Source organism: Pogona vitticeps, chromosome 2 (genome assembly GCF_051106095.1).
Source record: "Pogona vitticeps strain Pit_001003342236 chromosome 2, PviZW2.1, whole genome shotgun sequence".
Classification (NCBI taxonomy): Eukaryota; Metazoa; Chordata; class Lepidosauria; order Squamata; family Agamidae; genus Pogona; species Pogona vitticeps.
This window is the reverse complement of record NC_135784.1, coordinates 202,681,922-202,705,356: the sequence shown is the minus strand read 5'-3', so window position 1 is coordinate 202,705,356 and position 23,435 is coordinate 202,681,922. Positions and strand designations below refer to the sequence as shown.

At 37.4% G+C, this 23,435-nt stretch overlaps 1 protein-coding gene across 1 annotated transcript in view; it reads right to left on the bottom strand.

Annotated features, from left to right (window-relative positions):
- The window catches only part of DNAH6 (dynein axonemal heavy chain 6), a 218,245-nt gene that overhangs the window by 123,740 nt on the left and 71,070 nt on the right, over positions 1 to 23,435 (bottom strand). The window contains exons 41-50 of the mRNA XM_072991952.2: positions 22,792 to 22,923; positions 20,990 to 21,161; positions 15,346 to 15,492; positions 15,177 to 15,250; positions 10,703 to 10,857; positions 8,446 to 8,677; positions 5,204 to 5,356; positions 3,882 to 4,022; positions 2,111 to 2,353; positions 46 to 213 (exon numbers count right to left, since the gene is read on the bottom strand). Coding sequence (XP_072848053.2) covers positions 46 to 213; positions 2,111 to 2,353; positions 3,882 to 4,022; positions 5,204 to 5,356; positions 8,446 to 8,677; positions 10,703 to 10,857; positions 15,177 to 15,250; positions 15,346 to 15,492; positions 20,990 to 21,161; positions 22,792 to 22,923 — 1,617 coding nt within the window. The remainder of the gene's footprint in view (positions 1 to 45; positions 214 to 2,110; positions 2,354 to 3,881; positions 4,023 to 5,203; positions 5,357 to 8,445; positions 8,678 to 10,702; positions 10,858 to 15,176; positions 15,251 to 15,345; positions 15,493 to 20,989; positions 21,162 to 22,791; positions 22,924 to 23,435) is intronic.

The window sequence follows — 23,435 nt, the reverse complement described above, 5'->3', positions numbered from 1 at the left end:
TAAAGTAACAATAAGTTCATAATAAAAGAGTGTAACACTTCATACCTGATCCGCATTTTCTTGATCTACTGCTAATTTTTCCATCAAAGCTTCAACATCCACTGATTTTTCCTTGAGGACTGGTTCCAAAGCTGACAAGTCCAGTTTCATTTTATCAACAAGTACATTTGTCTCTAATAATTTGCTTAAGCCATTCTTTACACGATCACGAGCCTAATAGTAAATTTTTTGGGTTAATAGCATGCCAATTACTGTTCCAAAATTTCATACACTGTAACATAGACCAGAACCTGCTTGAGATAATCAGTATACTGATCACAGTCATGCAGCCATTTCGCCCTACTTCAGTGGCAGTGCACCTGATTTAGCAATCAGTTGGTCAATTAAGGCAATCAGACAAGCATTTTCCTTCCATGACCACATAAGCAAACAGGATTTTGGCTATTATAATAACCAAAACAAAAGAGAACTGCAGTACACGACTTATGTCAGGACACAGTATAATGATTAAAGAAAAACTACTACCGTCAGTGCAGTAACATTAAAGCCATTACCACAATGGCTAAAATCTAATATTAAGTAATGACTAGAGTAGTCCCACTGAATGAATGAAACTGAACAGGTGACTCACCAAATGCCTACTGATTCAATGGGTCTACCTACCAGTGACTACTAGATTTCAGCCAGTGTGTCTTACCACTGTCTTAAGTAGCAAGACCAATCATATTAAAGGGACCACTGAATATTTCTTTTTAAGATAAGTATTCTTCTAAAATTAAGCTTGTATATACAACCTAAAACTAAGACAACTCCTAAGTTGAATCTCAACAATATAAGCAGTATCTAGTGTACAAAACGTGTGCCATTGTGTTGGGCTTGGACTGTCTATAGCAGGAGTGAACAACATATGGCCTTTGGTTTGCTGACTACCCTTCAGACATTCTTCAGTCATGCTCCGGATCCCCTACCACCATCAATGATTTTGCTGTAGGAATCAGGTCATGTGGCAGCAAAACCAGCACTTCAACTCCAAAAGCACTACCCAACCCCATCTCTTAAACAAAATATGTCTGTGCCTTGAACATCTGGGAGGCAATCTGAGGCAAGCTTCTGGAGGCTTATGGGACAGCAAATCTAACTGCAAATAATCTATGGAAGTGGAATGCATCTTGCTCATAGAAAAACAACCCTTTTCACCATCATGCTGCTTCATTTTGGTGGCAAATCAGCAACAGTATAACCCTCAGATCCATGCAAATGTTCTGTCCTTTCTCCACCCAGTGATAGCTTTTCACACATAACAAGAATACATGTTTATGAATCACCATGTACTTCTACAGACCCCAATGTCCAGATACAACATGACAGCACTACAACTTCCTAGCATGGGTATGGGGACTTTTTGGCTCTCCAGATGCCTGGGGCTTTAACTCCGAGCAGTTCAAGCCAGGACTGATAAATGATAAACAGTTATAATTGTTGTAAGCCACCCAGAGACCTCTGGGTAGAGTGGGCAGCATATAAACAAACAAACAAACAAACAAACATACAAACAAATAAATAAATAAATAATAGCTGTAATCTAAAATTTCTGAGATTTTCCCACCCCCACTCTAAAACAGATGAGTAGTTTCACTAAAATCAGTACTGCTACATGATTTAATCTGATGTTAGTATGGGTTTTTTAAAGCATTAGTGTGGTTCAAATGATATAATTAGCAAGAAATGTTGACTGCTGGAAACCTCATAAAGTTATACAGATCAGAATCATATTGCCTACATGATCACAGGGCTTTCAAAAGCTATTTGAGTTGTTTCCTGAGCTATCTGTCACATGCTTGTCTTCCTCCCATTGCACAATTAATTGTGCATCTGGTTGTGCAAGGGGCATGCAACAGGCAGCCCAGGAAACTCAAAAACCTTCCCTTTACCTCCATCAAAAATGCAATAGTATTTGAGTGATACAATTAGTATTAAAGATATTAAGAGAAGAAATAAAACAGACAGGTTTATACTTTTTCATATAAAACAGGAAAAAATAATGTGCGAAGGAAACAATGTTCACGTCCATACTTAATTAAAATATTCTTTCTAATAAAATTCAACCTACTGAAACCAGTTGCTTTCTTTTTTCACTGAGCATGGTCAAGTAAAGATTGATTAACTCTAAATAGGAAGTGGGTGTTGTATAGTAGCGTCGCCGTAGTTCAGCATAGTACTGTTCTGCCATATCTGTCACACTCATGTGGATGTCTACACACATCATGGAGAGTTTCTCTTTCATGCTCTCACTTCCAAGGTCAACATGCAGAAAAAAAGTCTTTGATACAGAATGAAGAGCTTCTCTAGGCCACTGAAAAATAATAATAAAAAAGGTTAGCCAAATAATTTTTCCAGTGCTATATTCAATGCCCTAAACATTTTCTAATAAGGAATTTTCAAAAAAAAAAAAAAAAAAAGATTGCTGTAGCTGAATTGGTTTATATGGTAGCAGCCGATTTTCCACAATTACGAACACTTGGACTTTATAACATTTCCAGTCTTCTCAGCAAGATTGGAGATGAACGTGTGGGTGCATGGGCTGTAAGATGCTAGCAAAACAGTAAGTAAAACTGTAAAACTGCTTACTTGGCAAAGTTAAAGCAAATGTTCCCGTTTATATTCTCAAAGAAAAGAGAAAGAAAACACTTTCTTTAGCTCTTTAGGACTGAACAGTCTGGTGCAGGTTGGTACTGATGAAGGAATGCACCATGACTGGGCAAAATTGCTAACATCTGGATTTAGAAATCCACCTGGTATCTCAAACAGAGGTTGAAATCCCATTGCTTAGCACACTAAGTCACAACTAGAGTAGGTCCATTTGAATCTGTTGGAGAAATAAAGCAGGGCAAACTCCATTTTGTCACTTAGTATGATGTTTGAACTTTTGGTGAACTCATGTTTTTGCACATGTGTAGTTTATTGAAGCTGACTAAACAAGTACCACAATATGGGATCATGCTGGTGTGTACTATGTTGGTTGGTCTGGTATGATTTATGATGAAATGTAACATTTATAAAATGCCTGTTTGGCTGATTCAATTTATAGTCCTCCTTTCAGTCAGGAGATTGCCCCTGTGCATGTGTATTCAATAGAGAAGCTTCAGTCTCAGTAAAGTCTGGTCCTTTGACCTCCAGTTAACAGATCCAATGGGAGGTCCACTGTTTGGTCTTCCCCCATAAATCAGTAGAACTTAATGGAGGCATTGTCTCAACAAATTCTCACTGATTCAATGCTACTCTAGTGTGATTTACCATACTAAGGAAAAGCACTTCAGCCAATGAAATAATGAGATGAATTTGAAAATTCTGATGGAAGTACATGGGACATTTTTGGACATTTTGAGGGAAGTAAAAATAGCATCAATACAGCAAGCAAAATCTCCAAGGAGAACTTTTATAAAGACTACATATTGGTCAAAATTCTATTACTGAGCTTAGTAAATCACACTATAATAGGCCCACTGAATCAATGGGGATTTAGTGAGTCAAATCCTCCATATGTGCTATTGTTTCAAATGGGCATACTCCAACTGCGACTTACTATGTTAGTGCAGTTTACTATGTTAAGCAACAGGATTTTGGGCATAGTAGTATTTGAAGGAAGAGAGTTTGGTCAAAATGCACGAAATACAGAGGGAGGTTAAAGACTAATTAATGTGTTGGCATTTCAAGATGAGCAAAATTATATCAACTGTGGTAAAAACAATCAATTACATTACAGAGTATCGGTAATAACCATAAATGTAATGGGGAAACACCAGCCAAAGAGAGTGAGGCACATATTCCTTTGTAAGTATTCCTTGACATCTGAACAAAATTATTCAACTGAAATTAGTTACCTGCACAAACCAGTCAATAGTACAGCAATTCACAAGTGATGGAAACATTCTGCAACGTGCTCTGAAAGCATCTCCTACTGGGCTCATGCACAGAACAATGTGTAGCTTCTGTCGCACTCGATTAATGAAGTACTGAAAAACCTGAGAAAAGGCAGCCAAAAGTATTAATTCAAGGGTAAGAAGAAAGTATGATATAATAATGATAGGACAAATAAAATTGGGAACATTCATAAAGAATAAGAAATTTATGAGTGTTCCTTCTCTGGTACATCAGCTCTTTGGGAGAAAAGTACTTGATTCACCAACTTTTTTGGTCCCTTGCCCTAGCTGGATTACACAAAGACGTCACTGTAACATGCCTGAGGTTCACTCATATCAGTCCCACCTTGAACCAGAGGCTTTTCTGCTACCTCCTTGGTAGAGAAACATGCACCTTGTACTGCTGCCTGCTACTCTGTCATAGTGTCAGGGTCAAACAAGACAGCTGGGTGAAAATTTTGTTTGGGAAGCTCAAAGTAGCAGTAGTAGGCTATCATTTTCCTCTTCCTCTCCATCTCCCTCAACCATTTCTCTCAGTAGAAGCTGCTGCAGTGGGTGCAGGCAGCCTTCCTGCAGCCTTTCCAAGTGCCTACTTCTTCTACCACACCCACATTTCATATTGCTGGCAAACTCTACCAAAGAAGATCGGATTCTGCTATAGCAGAAAACAAATTGTTCCTATGAAAATCACACAGAGACTCAAAACTTATTAACTTAAGATATCAATTCATATATAACAATATCCTATTCCACTGCCTGATATATCTCAAACAGGCCTGACCCTAGTATAATATTTTCCTGTTGATTTATAATTTATTAATCCATGAATCTAGTAATCCTAAACTTTATTTCTAACTATATTAAGCAAAAAAACATACAATGAGATGCAGAGAATGTGAACCTAATGTGAGATTTCAGAGGATACAGAGAAAACTGCTGCAGTGCAGTTTTCTGGCACTTGCTTTTGGATTTCTTTGGAGCTAAGAAATATCATCTACAGCAGTGGTGTCGAACTGTGGCCCTCCAGATGTTCTTGGACTTCAACTCCCAGAAGCCTTCACCACCACCTCTGCTGGCCAGGATTTCTGGGAGTTGAAGGCCAAGAACATCTGGAGGGCCACAGTTCGACACCACTGATCTACAGGTTTTGCTCTCACACTAGCCCCTCTCCCTGGGAATTCTGGATTCAATTATATTTAGAACTCTCTGAATATGGCATTGTTCAGTGAAATCTGAATATTTCTGAATCCAAATGCATATCCCCCAAATGTATATTGTCTTACCTCATCCCTGTTGCCTTCTGCTATACCTGCTTCTTTTGCTTTTGGTCGGGTAGCTGCCATAACAAATTCCAATTCATCCTTTTCAAACAAATTTGGTACTTCTCCAGAATTCAGAATATTGTTTATATCTTCTAGAAATTCCTCGACAACAATCTACAGATTTGACAAATATTTTTACCATAAAAACATATGTCATAATGTTTTTAAAAGAACCTATAGTCAGAAAATAAAACAAACTATAATAATATAGGGAAAATATGGTATTTGAGCTTAATTTCTTTTTATTTCTGTTTTGCTGCTTGGAGTCCACAGGATCCTGATTAAGTTCCATCAATATTACAAAGATTTAAGTAGGTAGGAGAGTGTCATTTAAATTAAAAATAAACATAAATTTTCCAAAATGTATATCAGTATTAACTGATGAGATAATAAAAGCACATTGCCTACTGCTTTTGTGATGGGAAAGTTTTTTTTTTAAACTGGCTCTTGATTCTTTGAGACAGGCTTTTGATATACAGTTTTAACACAGTTACCTTACAGCTGCTGCTTTAATATCCTTTTTAATGTTTTTATGTCTTCTAGAGTGATCTTTTAGACCAGATGGGCGGGGTATAAATCAAATAAATAAATAAATAAATAAATAAATAAATAAATTGTTTTTCAACAAATGTTTTAACACTACTGTGTTTAATAGCTTTTTGATGGTTTGTATATTTTATTTCAATTCCTGTATATTTTCATGATGTGTGCCCTGCCTTGAGTCCCTTCACCAGGAAAAGGCAGCATAAAGTGCAACAACAACAACCTTAGTATTCCTCCATTTAATAATTTTATATACCACATACATGGATCTGAGAAAAAATTGAGTTATAGCCAGAGGTATGGGTTTTTTTGCCTTTGATCTGGGTTTTGGTAGTTTTTTTCTTGCACTAAATGAGTTCATGGAATTTAGTAATGTCAAAATGTTTCTGTTATCATAACACTGATTTGTGAAAGGCAAACACTAAGCTTTATGTCAATTGTCATAGTCAGTATTTTTTGCATTTAATTCTGATTTATTGCTTATAATCCTTCCCAAACCAAAGGGATATGCAATAGTTTAGTAAGAGTATAATATTTTGGACTCTTATATAAATGTTTATGCCATACTAAATTTATATACAGTATCTTTAAGATGCCACAAGATTCTTTGTTTTTGTTGTTTAAAATGGATTTCGGTGCATACAGAAAAGACAGAAATTAGTACAGCAGACTCTGTACTGACAAATACATGTAACAGGAAATGGATAAACTAATTTGCAGCAATTCTCCAATTAAATGCACATCAATAGACATAGACCTGTATAATTTTTCAAATGGTCCAGTCATTTCCCAAGTCATTATATGTTAAAAATTATGTATACCAGTGTGAAAGTAATAGTAACCCTAACAAAAACATGCTTGGGCAATTAGAGAGCATTTTTCAACATTGCTTGGAGTAAGTCAATGTTCAATACGTCTCTAAGATTCACATCAAACCAATCTTTCAGTGCTACAAAACCATGCTGTCTCCCAAATAATGAACAGCAAAATAAAAGAAAGCTAATTTGCCAAATTAAGATTGAGGTCAGAATGTATTAGAATAAAACACTAGTTTTCCTCTTAAGGGTGCACATTGTCTTGTCTAGGAAGGCTGAAGAGTATCTGATATCTTTCTCATTTTCATTTCTTACAAAAATTTAGTAAGAGAGATTATGTCAACATGTTGTAATGCTTCTATAACACTATATAATGTAAGAAAAAGTCAAACTTAGTTAAGGGAGATCTTCAAGAACATACAAAAATCTCCTGATTCAGTAGAGATGAAGCAGTGGCAATATTGCAAGGCAATCTAACAAATTCTTTTCTTTCAGTTTAGCTAATCCATGGAATGTTGGTCTTGCTATTCATTTCTTTCACTAGGAGCTGTATATGACTCATTTCATTACACACAGATAACTTAATCAGATGATGTGTGACTTTCCACAGTTTGATTTCACATTTCATAATGATTTTCTCTTCTGATTAGGGTGAGATACTGATTTTGTTCAAGTTATTTAAAAGACTTCAAACATGAATACACTAATATCTATATCTAAGAAAAATATTAATCTTGCAAAGAAATTGAATGGATATCTTTCTCTCTAGTCTAAAGGAAGGCCAAACTGAATATTTTTATTAGTTCAAACCAATTCATGAGACATAGCAAGTTTATCATTTGCTAAGCTCTTCTCTTGACAATTACTGTGTGTGTGTGTACGTGGGGGGTTTAATAGCAAATCATAAACAATAAACAACCAAGGTTCCTGACAACTATACCACTGTTACTGCAATTCTCTTGCAAAAAGCAGATAAAAACAAAGATTACCATGTTGGTCCATAGGAAAACAAATTGTAAATACTTAATCCACAGTCAGACAACATTTTTAGTATCTTTCTTGAATTATTGCAAGAATAAACAAAATATCATTAGGGAGTGAAAATTTGGGTTTTCCTGAACTCTTCTTCAGACTGTGTAGGACAAAAAGCAGCGAACAGGGAAAGAAGCAGAGCAATCCAAATATGTGGTCAAAGGTTACAATCACAAGGTCTGCAGTGTCAACCCAATCTCGCTCTGTAGATTTCACTTTGCCTTTAAACTTTCTTTTTATCAGGAAGTTTCTCTTTTCCCTTGATGACTACACAGAGGGAGTTTCTCTTTTCCCTTGATCACTACACAGCAGCTGCCTAAAGAATCTGCTTTTCACAGAATCATAGAATAATGGAGTTGGAAACATCCTGCAAGGCCATTGAGTCCAACACATTGCTCAATGCAGGAATACAAGTTAAAGTATATCTGACAGATGGTTGTCTATCTTTATTGCCTTCAGTGCTGGAGAGCTCACCAACTCCATATGCCTGAGACACATTCACAAGGTAGCTTAAAGAATAAAATATAGCAGCTATTTAAAAACATTAATAAATATAATAAATCCACAATAAAAATTTTTAGCAATCAAAAACCTTCTAAAACATTATTTAAATGGTCCATGTATCTTCCCTAAAAACATTTTCTTCTATTGCTTTGACTTATTTGAACTTCACTATTTCAGTAAAACCAATCATTCCTCTTCTCAAGTATTGTGGTTACATAAACAACATAGTATAAATCATACAGAATGTTATTACATACGTAACATTTTTATTGCAAAGTGGGATTTCATTTTTATTTTGCTTTTTCATACCTGCGTATCGGTAAAAAGGAACACCATATCTTTGTCTTCTACTCCTGCCATTTTATACAGCTTCCTAAGGTCTTCATGAAAAGTGTCATAATTATAACCACGGCTTAGTTCTATCTGAAAGCATTTATAGCCACATATATGAGAGGCAAGTCTTGTCAAAGACTGCTTGCCTGTGCCTCCAACTCCAACAAGCAGGGCATTTCCTCTCTCCTGACGTATCATTCGAGCAATTCTATAACCAAATTGAACAGATATTTGAAAATGTGAAAATTAGGAAAATGTAAGACCCTTCCCACTGTTTTTCACATCTGCAGATAAGAATGTTTAGAAGTGAGACGTAGTTTTGCAGGAAATATTTTTCTGAGAACGTTTCTGAGAGTTTTCTATTATTTTCCCCTCAAAAAACGGACTACCGAACACCTATTTTCAAATATAATCCATTCTTTCCATCACAGCTCCCAGTGAAGTCAATAGATTCAGAGCTCCATGGAGTAAAAATTAATAGCCAAGCTATCAATACTGCTAACTGTTGCAGCCTCCCTCCACCCTGCAAGAAAGAAAGAAAGAAAGAAAGAAAGAAAGAAAGAAAGAAAGAAAGAAAGAAAGAAAGAAAGAAAGAAAGAAAGAAAGAAAGAAAGAAAGAAAGAAAGAAAGAAAGACGCTTTACTGAAGGTACTGCTAATGGAAAGCCCTTCAACACGGGAAATTATCCTGTTCCTGTCATTTGTGCATCACTCATAAGGACAAGGGGATGACAGAGGATGAGATGGTTGGACAGTGTCATCGAAGCAACCAACATGAATTTGACACAACTTGGAGGCAGTGGAAGATAAGAGGGCCTGGCATACTCTGGTCCATGGGGTCACGAAGAGTCGGACACGATTAAACGACTAAACAACATAATAAATCAGGATAGAAATAGATCATTATAAAGGCATTTCTTTTCTTTGAGCAATTGATATTCATGCTTGTGATAGAACCAGTACCTGTTGACAAAGGCATAAAATATGAAGAATTTTCCATTTTCTATCCTGTGCTTAAACCCTCATGGTATTTAGTCATGTATATCATGATATTTAGTCATGTAGGCATTTCTTTAAAAAAATGAGTTAAACTCAAACTACATGAAAGTAAGGGCAGCCCTCTCACTGCTACATGTCTTGGTTGCCCTCACATGCTCATATTTGGAACTTCTCAGAAGGAAATGTTGATTGAAGAATGGTAGGTGGGACAAAGGTAAAGCATCTTTCCTCTCTCTTCTTCAATCCCTCTGATCTTCAGTGGCTTTTCAAAGGGAAAGAGGCTATTTTTATACATATTTGTATTTGACATACACATTGGCTCCATTTGACAGCAATCCAATTCAGTGGGTGAAATTCTTTTGCTTTGCATAGTAAGTCACTTCAGTTGCAACTAGAGTAGGCCCATGTGAATCAATGGATCTTACAGAGGATTTGATTCAACAGACATCCATCAATTGAATTAGCATATCCTAGTGCACCTTTCTAAGTTGAGTAATAAAATTTCAGCCTATGGTTGACTAGTAGATGAGATACAAAGCTGTTAAGTGCTTCCTACGTCTCTGAGCAGTTAGGAGCTTCAGAAGTAGTAGTATCCACATTTGGCTTCCTTTGTGATGAGAAGTCACTAGTATTTCTGAAGTATTTAATTTATTTACGAATACTGTATACAAGTGGTCTAGTATACCACAATGGGAAGCAAACAAGATATGAACATTTGGAGGACAGTTGCCTCTCTATACACATCCCTTTTAAGATTCCCAGACATCTGCACAGCAAATGCCTTCAGACTCCCTCTCTCTGCCTCCCATCTCTCCAGAAATGGGTTTATTCCACACAAGAATTTAAAGACCTTCCCCTTAGCCAGGATTGGTAGAAAGCATGCATTATTGTTCCCCCGTTCCAGAGAGTCTGACAAAAATTTCTGTACATTTCCCAATCATCAACTCAAGAGACAGGAAACATCAACAAACCACCCTGAATTATTAACCTGCAATGTCACAGGCACCTCATTGATTTAAAGGAGTCCACTCTAGTTGAGACCTTCTTTAGTGTAGTAAGTCACAACTAAAGTAGGTTCATTTGAATCAACTTAATTTATGGAGAAGTTCTCTCAGCAAACCTCCACTGATTCAATAAGTGTACTCTAGCGAGTCTCATTGTACTAAACAATAGGATTTCTGCCAATAACATATTTATAGCATTCATAATCAGTTAGTGGCAGGGCAATTATTTACCTTGAAACATGCTCTATGGCATCTTGGAAGAATACCAGTTTTACCTCCTTAGCGCTGACTATATTGTAATCATCCAGGTAATCCTGTAAAACCCCTGTAATCTTTTCCATGTCAGTTAACTCTTCGTAAAGTCGATCAGCTTTATCAACTCCAATCTAAAAGGAATTAAGATGAATATTATTCCACAAGGTTGCAACAGAGAGAGAAAAGACTAGAAGTAGGACCATTCCTTTAGCTCTGATCAAAGACTATTTGCTTTTCTCTCTCTTTCCTCCCTATCCCCTATTCCTTTTGAGTTGTATCCTTTTAGATTAAGCCTGCATATGGGCACTGTTTATATTTCTTGCATACAAAATACTCCAGGAGACTATTTGGGTAAAAAATACTCTCAATAAACAAGTAATTAAAATATATAACAATATAATGGGAAGCCAGCAGATGTTAACTGCAAAGAAGCTTATCTTAATGGTGATGAGGAGATTGCTTCTTGTATTAGTTAACACTGAACATTAAGGGCAAAATCTAGATTTCTGTGAACATGGAGACCCAGGTAGGAAGAGTGGATCATGGCTCAATGAAATTTTCCTTCTCCTTCCTCTTACACTCCAGCTGACTCGCAGAATCTAAGAGCTACTTGCAGGGGAGACTGCTGGGACTTTTTTTCCTTCCAGGTTTTATATTGTGTGTTTTAATATTGTAAGCTGCCTTGGGTCCTCTTAAGGAGAAAGGCAGGAAAAAAATATTTTAAATATTTTCAAGGCCTCTGAGAAGACATCCTTTGGCAGCACAGTATTAATTATAATAAGCAGGGAGTATCTCATTTTCCCATGATCAGACCTTCACTAACGGTGAAGGACAAGACTCCAACTACAGACGGTAGCATTCACACATCTCAAAAGCCTTTCAATATCCTTAAAGGAAAGCAAAGTGAATTATCCACTGAACAGTGGCAAGATGGCATTTCAAGAGCCTCCACTGGAGTTTATGTTGGCCTGGATCAGTGAGGGTTTTTAAAAAATTGAATAAATAGGCAAACACATCAACAGGTTGCTAATGGTTTTCTATAGGCTATATTAAATTCTTCCAAAAAAACCCAACAACCTTCCAGTTTATGAATGTGGGATATTGTGCTTCGGTGTCCATGGTTCAAAATGCCAGGAAATGGCCCAATATTGCTGCACAGTATCATCCCTGTATTACCAGCAGGAAAAAAGGATTCCAGATTTTACACATCAAAGGGCAGCCTGAATGTTGACAATAATGGCTGTTCAACAGGATACCTTCTTGTACTCACTACCATTCAAAAAGAGATACCAGACAGAGATGCACACCAATAAATGAAGGGGTGTAGGTCCCATTGAAAATAAAAGTTCTGGCATTTCATTCCCCCCCTCCATTCATATATTTAGATGACTGCTCTTACAAATTGTGAACTCAAGAATTTATTTATTATCAATGCTATGTATGTATGTATGTATGCACATGATAGGAAATATATATGTATTTCCTATCATGTGCATGTGTGTTGAATATACCTATACCTAGGATGGATTTTATTTAAATTAAATTGGCTTAAATCACAACGCAGAAAGGTTGGGTTTAATCATGTTATTTCCCCCAAAAAATGTAATTCAGTTGCTGATAACTAACATATATATTTTCCACAGTGCACATTTTTTCTGTCTCAATTTTAATTGAAACTATTAATATCTAGGCCTTTTTAAAACAGAAAATAATCAAAATAATTATAGTTTTTAATCTGTTGTGCTCTCTTTCTCAACACACACACACACACACACACATTTACAAGGTGTACATTTTTTAAAAATGATTTTACAGTATGATGACTAAATCCAATTGTTAGTTGTAAGTAGAAAAGGCCTACTAAATTACTGTATTTTTCCATGTATAAGATGCCCCATGTATAAGACACCCCCACTTTTCTAACCCCAAATTAAGAAATCAATATTTTAAATATAAAACAGAATATATTTTTATCTAGTCATAAGGTAACATTTACATACCAGTACTGTCATATTATGCATCATACTTAGCTTTGAGCATATCACTTTATTTAGTCTCTGTGCTCAGAACGCTTGGACATTACCAGTCCCTGTTGCAGCTACATGCTCCAATTCCAACTGATTGAAGGAAGCCTGTTTGCAGAGGCAAAGTAAGGGCAGTTTTGCAATTGTGTGGTTCTCTCCTCGGCTTACTTTCATGTATAAGATGACTCCCAATTTTTAGTCTAAAGATTTTAGACAAAAGTATTGCCTTATACAATACATGGAAAAATACGGTAATGGGACCTGTTAAACCAATGCTAATATAAATGCTATTGATTCACTGTGCCTGCTACAGCTGGGGCTAACAATTGGATTTAGCCATGTTCGCTGTGGCCAAAACTCCATTTATTGGACACAGTATAAATGTGGCACGTATCCTTGCAAATGTTTTTTTTTCCTGAAATTATGTCAAATACTAATAGCTACTTTTCTAAACACACCTCTTGGAGAGAAGATTACCAGGGATTGCCTGTACTCCCTTTAATGGAATAATGCCATCATTCTAACTAAGCTAACTGCAACAAAATCTGCTTGGACATTCAGTCATTTCCCTATGTCAGACATAAATAAAGTTTCCTGAATACAAGCCATGCTCATTTAAATAAATATCTGACAAACCGATTTGCTGAATTTTTTTCTCTCAAGGCCTCAGAGATTGCTCTAGGTAATATTCGAAAAGACCAAGAAAAACTCATCAACACAGTTCCTCCAAATGCTTATGCCATGGCCATCTGCTGACCAGCTGTTTGCATTCTGCTTTTATTTGACCTGTCAGTTCTGAATTTGATTCAGAATCTATTCCTGAATATGACAGTTCTTTGGACTCCAACATATGTGCAAAAACTGAGAACACTCCATCTCAATAGCAGAGGCATCAGTATGACTAGAACTCAAAAATTTAATTGAATTTTTATTAGGCTAAATACCCTGCACCCTTTCTATGAGTGACATCCCAACCCAGAATTGCTTTTGAGGGTTCCAGAAACAAAGCTAGTTCAGTTAGCTATGGCCAGATGCAAATAAATTTGCTCCAGGGGCTGACAGAGGAAACAGGCAAAGGAAAATATTTAAAATATTTCATACTTAAGATTGCTTGCCCACCTGGTCCCTTATTCTGGGGGGATGATAGTGTTCTCAAGATTGTTCCAATTCACATTATCATTTGCAACCTCTAGTCAAGGTCTTACTCCTTGACTAGAGGTTACAAATACTAAGAGACTTCAATAACATTCTCTCTAAAGTGTGTGGGTGTACAGCACTGTATCAGGCACACACAACTGAGCCACTGTTTCCACCCCATTGCTTTCACTTGGCTGTAGAAACTCACTGGGGGAGTGGATTGGTAAAACCACTCCTTAAATATTGCACTTACCTTAAAAGGCCTATTAGTCACTGTAGGTCAGTTCCAACTTGATGACACATAACTAAGTGCAATGGCATAACTTGTACAGGCAAACTGACTCTAGTTAACAAATCACGGTTTGTATTCCTCATGGCATACTAAGTCACACGGTAAAGGTAAATGTTAGTCCAGTTGTGTCCGACTCTAGGGGGCGGCACTCATCCCGCTTTTCAAGCCATAGAGCCAGCCCCTGTCTGAAGACAGTTTCCGTTGTCACGTGGCCAGCATGACTAGGGAACACTGTTTTATCTTCCCACCGAGATGGTACCTATTTATCTACTCGCATTTACATGCTTTCGAACTGCTAAGTTGGCGAGGAGCTGGGACAAACAATGGGAGCTCACTCCGTTGCGTGGATTTGATCTTACGACTGCTGGTCTTCTGACCCTGCAGTACAGGCTTCTGCGGTTTAGCCCACAGCGCCACCACATCCCTATGACTACTTAGCAAAAAAGAATAAAGTGGTATCCTATTAAGTAGCAACAGTTTCTTGCTGCAATTTATGCCACTGAGCTTATACCAACATAAATAACCAATAGGATTCTAGCACTATGTGTTTACTGAGTTAATAAAGAAACAGATTTGTTTATTTCTTCCAGAGAACCCAGGGCATAATAAATGGGATTTGAATTCATTCTAGTAAACAAGACTGGAATTGCATGAGAAGAAAACATGTACATTTTAATGTAAAAAGCTATCTTGGTTTTCAAGCCTGTCTGGTGTTAGGCCAACAACATATCCATAGTTACATCTACATCTGAAAAAAAGTGTTTTGGTTATTAGATTTTTTATGCAAAGTAGAATTCTTTAAATTTTATAAATCTTTCATAAGAAATAAAACTAGTTTTTGGCATAGAAAGACCTAACTTATATTTGAACAGCAAGATTAACTTGTTTAGTTATTCTGAGTATTTTATTTTCATGTCTCAGCAATGAAAGGAAAATTCTGTATATAATAAAAGTATAACTTTATTAAAAGTTTCTATGCACTATATAGGATGCTCACTTTTATGTAGTCACCAAATATGATTGGCTTCTGCACAAATGAGTCCGGGTCAACTGAAACGCCAAAATGCTTGCCTATGAATTGAAATAAATGAAGAGGTTGTTAATTGATTTCTCATCATGCATCCTTTTTGAACAATAACTGCAATGGGAAAAATAAGTATCCTTACTGGCCATGTCAGCTAACATAGAATAAAAGTATTGTTTGTCTTCATTACAGATAAGGCGGTCATGAAAAACTCTTTGGCATTCATGACAAAAAAGTCTGAATATCTGCATCTGGTCTCGAACTGACACAGGATCACATTGCAGTATGCCTGTATAGAAAAATGCAGAAAGAATGTTGTCATTTACACAAGAAACAACAGAAACATTTGAACAATACATTTAAATGCTTAAAAACACTTCAAAGGAGATTTGTTACAAAATGTCTGCTGAAGAGTTTGAGGTTCTGCTGACACGTAAATGTCCATCCAATGTTCAATTAATGATTGCAGCATAAACTGTGATTTATTGCCTCACATCTAGTCACATTACATTATACTGAGCAAGTCTGGTGATGTCATCAGCCATGGATGCATTTTGATAGCAAAAAGCTCTCTGTCTTCTCAAAGTTCTTAGGCTCCCTTATTAACCTTATGGTCCTGGGGAAGCCTTTGGGGGCTGAAGGATGGGGGAAGCCTTAAATGTCTCAAACCTACCACCATTGGTCCTGCTGTAGCCATCAGGACAAGCAATGGTGATTTTCAGACATTTAACACTATCCCATGCCCCCTGTCCTGCTGACCCTGAAGGCTTCTCTAGGATCAAGGGGATCCTATGGGAGCTTAGGGACTAGGGAGGGAGGAGAGGAAAGGACAGGTTACATACCTGTAGCTGTAATTCTTCAAGAGGTCATCTGTGAATTCACATCTGTGGGTTTCTTCTGCTCCTATGTGGACATCTTCGGAACACTCCAGAGCCTAAAAGTCCATTAATCCACACCCTCTCCATTGTACATGTTCCTCACCCTGTAGTTAATCCTCAGTTTCCCCAGTCTGCTGCTGACAGAAACACTTGTGTGGCAGGTCAAGGGGAGAATGGGTGAGTTCGCTGAATTCACAGATGACCACTCAAACAACTACTGTTACAGGTTAGCTGTTCTTCGTGGTCTCTGTGATTCACATCTAAGGGTGACTGACAAGCTCACTTACCAGCTGGTGGGATGTCACACCAATACAGAAGGAATGGGTGTTAATATTGTTGCTAGGGATACCATTCTGAACTTTCTGCTTTCTATGTATTAGTTTATATCTCTCAGATCCAAAATAGATCTTAAGCTTCCATCCTTTTGGGAACTGCAAAATAGTGAGAATAGACCCTGTTTCCTGTAACTCCAACTCACTGTTTTTTTTTTTCCCTTATACATTATGTCATCTCTTTTTTGTTGAAGAGACCCTCACTGTCAAATGATAAGTACTCTATTCTAGATCTGGAGTCATCAGAAATTCCAGCTGATCAAAGTCATGCATAATGCCTTAATACTACTGTGACTAATATATTTTTTTGCAATGCAATCAGTTGCATGCCTCACAGAATATGTCTAGTGTATAGTCAGAGAAATGGCCTCCTGCAGAAAAGGGAAGCTGGTTTGGTAAGTATGCATTCACTTTTATCTTTCTTCTCTGCAGTATTTTCTTTCTGTCTTTGGGCTGTATCAGAGTTGATTCAGTACCAAGGTTATGACGCAGACATTTAGCTTTAGCTTTTTGTGACATGTTGGTTCTCACAGTATGATTAGTATCTGATACGGAAGAGTGGTCTCAAGACTTTGGATTCTAAATGGGTTTCAGTGTCAGAGATTTTGTGGCTGAGGATGATGATGCTTGTTTCTGTACAATCAGTATCAAAGATCTCAATACCGTTGTGGCCCTTTGATTATCTTTCAACGTTGAAGATCTAGAGTGGTGAGACATTGCTTTCTGTTGCAGTTTACTGGTTGGCACAGGAGACCTCAATACTGATCTCGAGTGACTGCAGTCACAATGGTCTGATGATTGATGAGGTCTCTTTGGTTTCAGCAGTTTCAATGCTGAATCCCTGCGCCTTCCACACTGATGAACATAATGAGTTGACATCTGTGAGCACGTAGTAAACCAGAGAAAGCCAACATGCTTCACTCTTTGCATCCTGTGACAATTAAAATGGGGTGGTACAATCTGCCATTCTGACCCAAGATAAAACTGTGGCATGGTACCAAAGTAGTAGAGAGTACACTGCCTCCCTTGTTGCAGTCTGAGAACAGTGCAATGTGTGGTGTTTTTTATGGTATGGAGATCTCTTCTCTTTCACCATCAAATTCTAGTCAGAAGAAGAGGGATGGGATTGCTCTTTAAACTGAGGCAACTCCTTATTTCATATACTTGGCTTTTTCAAAGTGGCAAGGGTTTACTCAAGGTTTTCTGCATTAAGTGGCTTCATTCTGGAGAATGACTAAAAGCTGGTGAAGATCCATGCACTTGAAACATCTCCTCTTCCAAAACTGATCCCAAGCAGATTAAGTCCTTATGTTCCTTATTTTATGGAGAACGTTGTTGAGGTGATGGATGATATGGCACTGATTAGATAGTCCTTTGATTTCTTTGAGTTGTACCTTGTCTTTTTCGCTTGGCTACTCTCTGGATTCATTGATTCCCCCTCTTCCTGCTTTTTTGGTATTTAAGTCGAGATTGATTTGGGTGCCAAGGTTGATCTAGATTTGAACGGCCTCTCCTTGATATCAAGAGCTGGTGTCTGTTGTACAGACTCCAATGCTTGTGGAGTTGTCTCTGACTGAATGGCGTCCATTGTTTTCCAAATGGAAATAACTGAAAACAATGTTTATGACTGTTTCAAAATGGTACCTATTGATTATAAAGACTTGTCCAACAAATAAAATTTTAGTCCAAATTGCCTTTGTTACTGCTTTCTATGTTTGTTGTAAAATCACTTCTGACATATTTGTTTGTTTGCATGTTTGTTTGTATTGGTTGTATAATATATTATTTATGGTGACCCCTTCCAGGGTTTTCTAGATAGAGAATACTCAGAAGTAATTTGCCATTCCCTTCTTCTGGGGACACCCTGGGACTGTGCTGCTTGCCCAAGGCCACACAGGCTGGCTGTTTTCAAAGCAGGCACAGTGGGGAAATGAACTCCTGACCTCTGCCTCCTCAGCCTGATACCAAACTCACTGAGCTATCCAGACACCTTTTTACTTGCTGTTTTAGTGAATTTTTGACAACTTTGGCAGTTTTGAGTTTGATGCGCCTCACCTAGGCAGTAAAGGCACTAAGAGTGTTTGTATGTGACGGGTATTTTGTTAGTGCAAAACACATTTTTTAAATGGTAAAGGTAAAGGTAAAGGTTCCCCTTGACAATTTTTGTCCAGTCGTGTTCGACTCTGGGGGCGGTGCTCATCCCCGTTTCCAAGCCATAGAGCCAGCGTTTGTCCGAAGACAATCTTCCGTAGTCACATGGCCAGTGCAACTTAGACACGGAACGCTGTTACCTTCCCACCGAGGTGGTCCCTATTTATTTACTTGCATTTGCATGCTTTCGAACCGCTAGGTTGGCGGGAGCTGGGACAAGCAACGGGAGCTCACTCCGTCGTGTGGATTCGATCTTATGACTGCTTGGTCTTCTGACCCTACAGCACAGGCTTCTGCGGTTTAGCCCACAGCGCCACCACCACCAGCGCTTCATGACAAATACTAAGCTACGTGGATTTTTATGGTAAACAGAAGATTCACAGATGATGATAGGCAAACAGATAAGGCTGAATTAACAGGGAAGAACTCATTACAAAAGTCAGTTGAAAAAAGGGCTTCAGAGAAGTTCCAAAGGTATTACCTCAGTGGTGGCTGAAAGGGAACTGAGAATTAATTGCAGAGTGAGAAGCATGTGCAGTGGAGAGGGTTTGGATTAACAACTTTTAGGCTCTGGAATATTCTGGAGATGGCTGCACATGTGCAGAAGGAACCCACAGGTGTGAATTACAGAGACACAAAGAACTTTTTATTACCGAAGTACATCCGCAGCTGATGACATCATCAGATATATGCAGCATATATTTACGTTATTGGATTTCAGCCACTGGATGAATGAACCAGAGCAAATTAAACACCACACCAGAATACTAAACAACCCTGCAGCTAAAAATAAAACAGTAAATAAAGAAGGATAAAACTCATCATTAAACAGAAAGTACCAGAGTTTGGAACGGATGTGCTAGGTTTAATGATAGCTGTAATGTTACTTTTGTGAAGTAATGTAACAGCTATACTGTTCTACATTTTTTTTAGAGTTATACTTACTCATTTTCTGTACAAAGCCCTTTCGGGGACATATGGAGGAATTTTGGAGACAACTTCCAAGTTTTATATGTTTGTAACATATTAATAATAACAGGCTGCTCCTGAGTCTGAATGCAATATGAATAAAGCATGCTTATTCACACATGCAATAGAAACCTCAAATTCTTTAAAAGAAAAATGGGGTGTAAATGGTTTAAATAAAGAAACAATTAGATAAGAATACTTATATTACATGCTGAACCAGAAGCATACCCTGGTTCCAAATATAGGTAATAGGTATAGGTATGATATAACAAACAGCAGCATGCGTGAATAGAGTACCAAGAATATCCCAAGCAAGCATGCAGTAATTGCCTATCTTTATGGATGTCAGCTACTATTCAAGTCTAACATTCTCTAGAAAAAAATCATTTGTGTATGAGCTATACAACCAAAGAGGTGGAATATAATAGAGAAAGAGGAAATAAAGAACTCAATTCATTCAATTTAATGCCTTCAACATTAGTAACATTTCATAAAACAGGAATGCCATATTTACCAAATATGTTGCATAATATTGTAGACTGAGGAAAGAAATCCTAGTAGGCTTCATAAAGCAATGACTTCACGCTGTGAAGCATGAGATTTGATTCCTTTTACTAACATAAAATGGATCACTATCACTAGTAATAAAATTGTGCAGCCAAGATAATAAATTGCAACTGACAACCCTGCAGCTAAAAATTCCAAAAGTTGATTTCATATGAAATAGCACCTTGTCGTTATTATGTGCCAACAAACTGTTTCTGACTTATAGTGACCCAAATAGAGTTTTTGAGGTATACGAGATGTTAAAAGAGTGGTTTGCCATTTCCATCCCCTTGTGAGGTTCCATGGCTAAGTAGAGATTTGAACTCCTAAGCAGAGATGGGGATATCCGTATTTGAATACGAATATTCCCACACAGGTGGCATTAACGAGGGTCCAGCCCCATGGAGCCAGACGGTCCACTCACCGATCCACCATGAATGTGGATGGTGCAATTCTACAAATGGCTCTGCAGTGTGCAATCCGCTCGCCACTCTTCGACCTTGCAGCGAGGCTTGTCCTCCCACCTCCTGCCAGGAGTAGCGAGTGGATTTAGCACTGCAGAGTCATTCGTAGAATCGAGCTGTCTGTGTCCGCAGAGGATCAGTGAGTGTACCGTCCAGCCCCATGGGGCTGGACCCTCATTAATGCCACCCATGCAGGGATATTCATATATGAATACCCCCATCTCTACTCCCAAGTCCTAGTCCAACACTCTATCTACTACACCACAGTGGCTCCCAAATAATACCCCACTGCTATTAAGAACAACAAAAACAACAACAAAAATTAATAATTGTGTGTCATTGTGTCAATTCTGACTTACGGCAACCCTTTTCAGGGTTTACTTCACAGTCTACTGCCTTCCTGTTTCTAAGCTTCACAGTTGGTTTCTTAAAGGAAAACATTGTACCTTGCACACACTTTGACAGATCGCGTAAGTTAAACACATAATGGGATTTTGCTGGTGTTGGGAGAAGATCAATGCTCATTCTCTGATATATTTCAACAGCTGCATCGACTATACTTTTTGCACTCTGCTTTACTGCTTGAGAAAATTCAGCCAAAAAGCCTTTTAAAATAGCCTAGACCAAGAAATATGACATAACAGAAATTTTAAGGACATAGTAAAATTAAACATTTATTTTGTTTCTGTTTTATATTTTTTGTCAAACCATCTGTTGTTCCAAAGTTTATTTTTAATATTTTTTTAAATGATTTTTTCATTCATTGACCAATTTTGTATGAGCACCAGCCTATGTTCCCAGAAAATTTCATTGCATCTTCAATCTCTGGAAACATTCCTAATTTTCATTTTGGAGATACTTTTGTATATCTCAAAAACAAAATAATTTTGAACCAAAGACAGCTGTGCCTTGCCAATGTTTGTTTATGCTGCTATATATGCCATTATATACTGTATGCAGGAGGCAAAATCCTCATGTGCAGCTATGCAGGCATAACTTGACATTATGCTGGCGGTAGCTACAAAAGTGCCAAGGCTGAAGTGCTATCCATGAAACACTTCTGCCAGTATGTTGTGCAACAGTGGCAAAGATAATTGCATGACCGATTGCATAACTGAATTGTGTGAGTCCCTGTTGGCAGGGTATAATGCCCAGCACATTTACAGAAGAATAATTTCATGTTGCACCTGCATGAACAGGATTTTGCATATTTCCCCAAAGAAAGGAATTCCCCCCATTGACTTTGCAGAAGAAACACCCATTAACCTGAATGCATTGGGATACAGAATACATGCCTCAGTTAATCCAGAATCTCTGTTAACTTATATCCATCAAATAAATTCAGTCATGTGCAACTAAAAGCATTTGGACCAAACCCATACTATAGATATCCTGCATTTTGCCCATGTATTCCCTTTATGTCCTCTCTAGAAAATAAAATGCCAGGAAGTCATTTTTTTTCATGTTTGGCTTTCACAATGGGGAGAAACAGCCAAAAACACATTTCTCACAAAGCTCCTCTCTTTCTAGCAGTTGTCATTCAGTAGATTTGCATTCCTCCATGTGTAAATGAGAAGAAGGCTATCACTTAAATCCTCCTTCACTGTTCTGCTAACTAATATAGTTGCCAATAGAAACAAAAATGGAATGAATAAAATAGAGGCAGGAATAAATGCATAAAAATGACATGAAGGGCACTGTAAGAATGAGCTGTTGTAAACTGCTTATTATCATCATGCTTGGTAAGGACAATTTACATTTGTGTTTTTTCCCACATAAAAACACAAACATACATGCATACACACATGCACATACATGCATACACACATGCACAAAAAACCAACTGGAGTTCAATCCTGCACCCACTTACCTGAAAATGAGTCCCACTCAATGCAACTTACTTCTGATTAGCTGTTACATGTACAAATCATGTTTAAAGATCTTACACAAAACAAAAACATGTTACAAATGCGGCTAATCATTCAGATATAAATAAGTACTCATCTGGTCTTGAAAGGCTTGACCCGAAATGCACTGAAATTAATAGGAAAGAGGAGTTTCTACGCATTTACTGCCAATTTTCAACAAGAAGCATTAATTCCTATCAGGAATGTTGAGCACTTCAGAAAGTGACACATGTTACTGAGAATCTGTCTAGCTCCAGCATCACAGAGTAGTATGTTTTGACAACCTATAAAAAAAAAATCTATTTTTTGTCCATTACAACTGTGGAAAAGTTGCTACTGACCTGAAAAATTTGTTTAAGGCTATGCTCAGAGGGTGTTGGAAGACACAGCATGGCAAAATGTCTTATGAAACGTGGTGTAACTGGATTACGTCCACCACCTGGAGGTGCACAGGCTGAAGAAATAGTTACATCCTAGAGGGAAAAGACAACAGATAATCTGCATCAGAACACAATGCTTAATAATATCTTTAATCATGTAAAACCCTGTTTTTTATGTTGAAATAGCTACAATTTTAACAAATGACAGTTCATTTAAACTAATTTGATTCCTTATTTCTATATTTCATCTATCACAAAAGTATTACTATGAAATCCTATATTATAAAACTCAAGACAGCTTGTTTACTTCTAAAATTTCTTGTTCTCTTGTTAAACTTTCCCTTTTCTACACTATTCCACAGCCCTTTGGTATCTGCAGAGCGATTGGCTTTCATGCAGACAACTCTGTAGGTACTGACTGTTCCAAGAAGAATGTGAATAAAAAGCAGCTATTTCCTACTGGTATTGTATCTTATGGCAAATGAAGTTTTGTATGTGGAAGTCCTAACTGATTAACTCCAAAACCAATGTTTGTAAACGAAGATCACAAATCGTAACATAAACTGCTTTCTTTCATCCTACACATTTTAGGACATGTTGTTTGT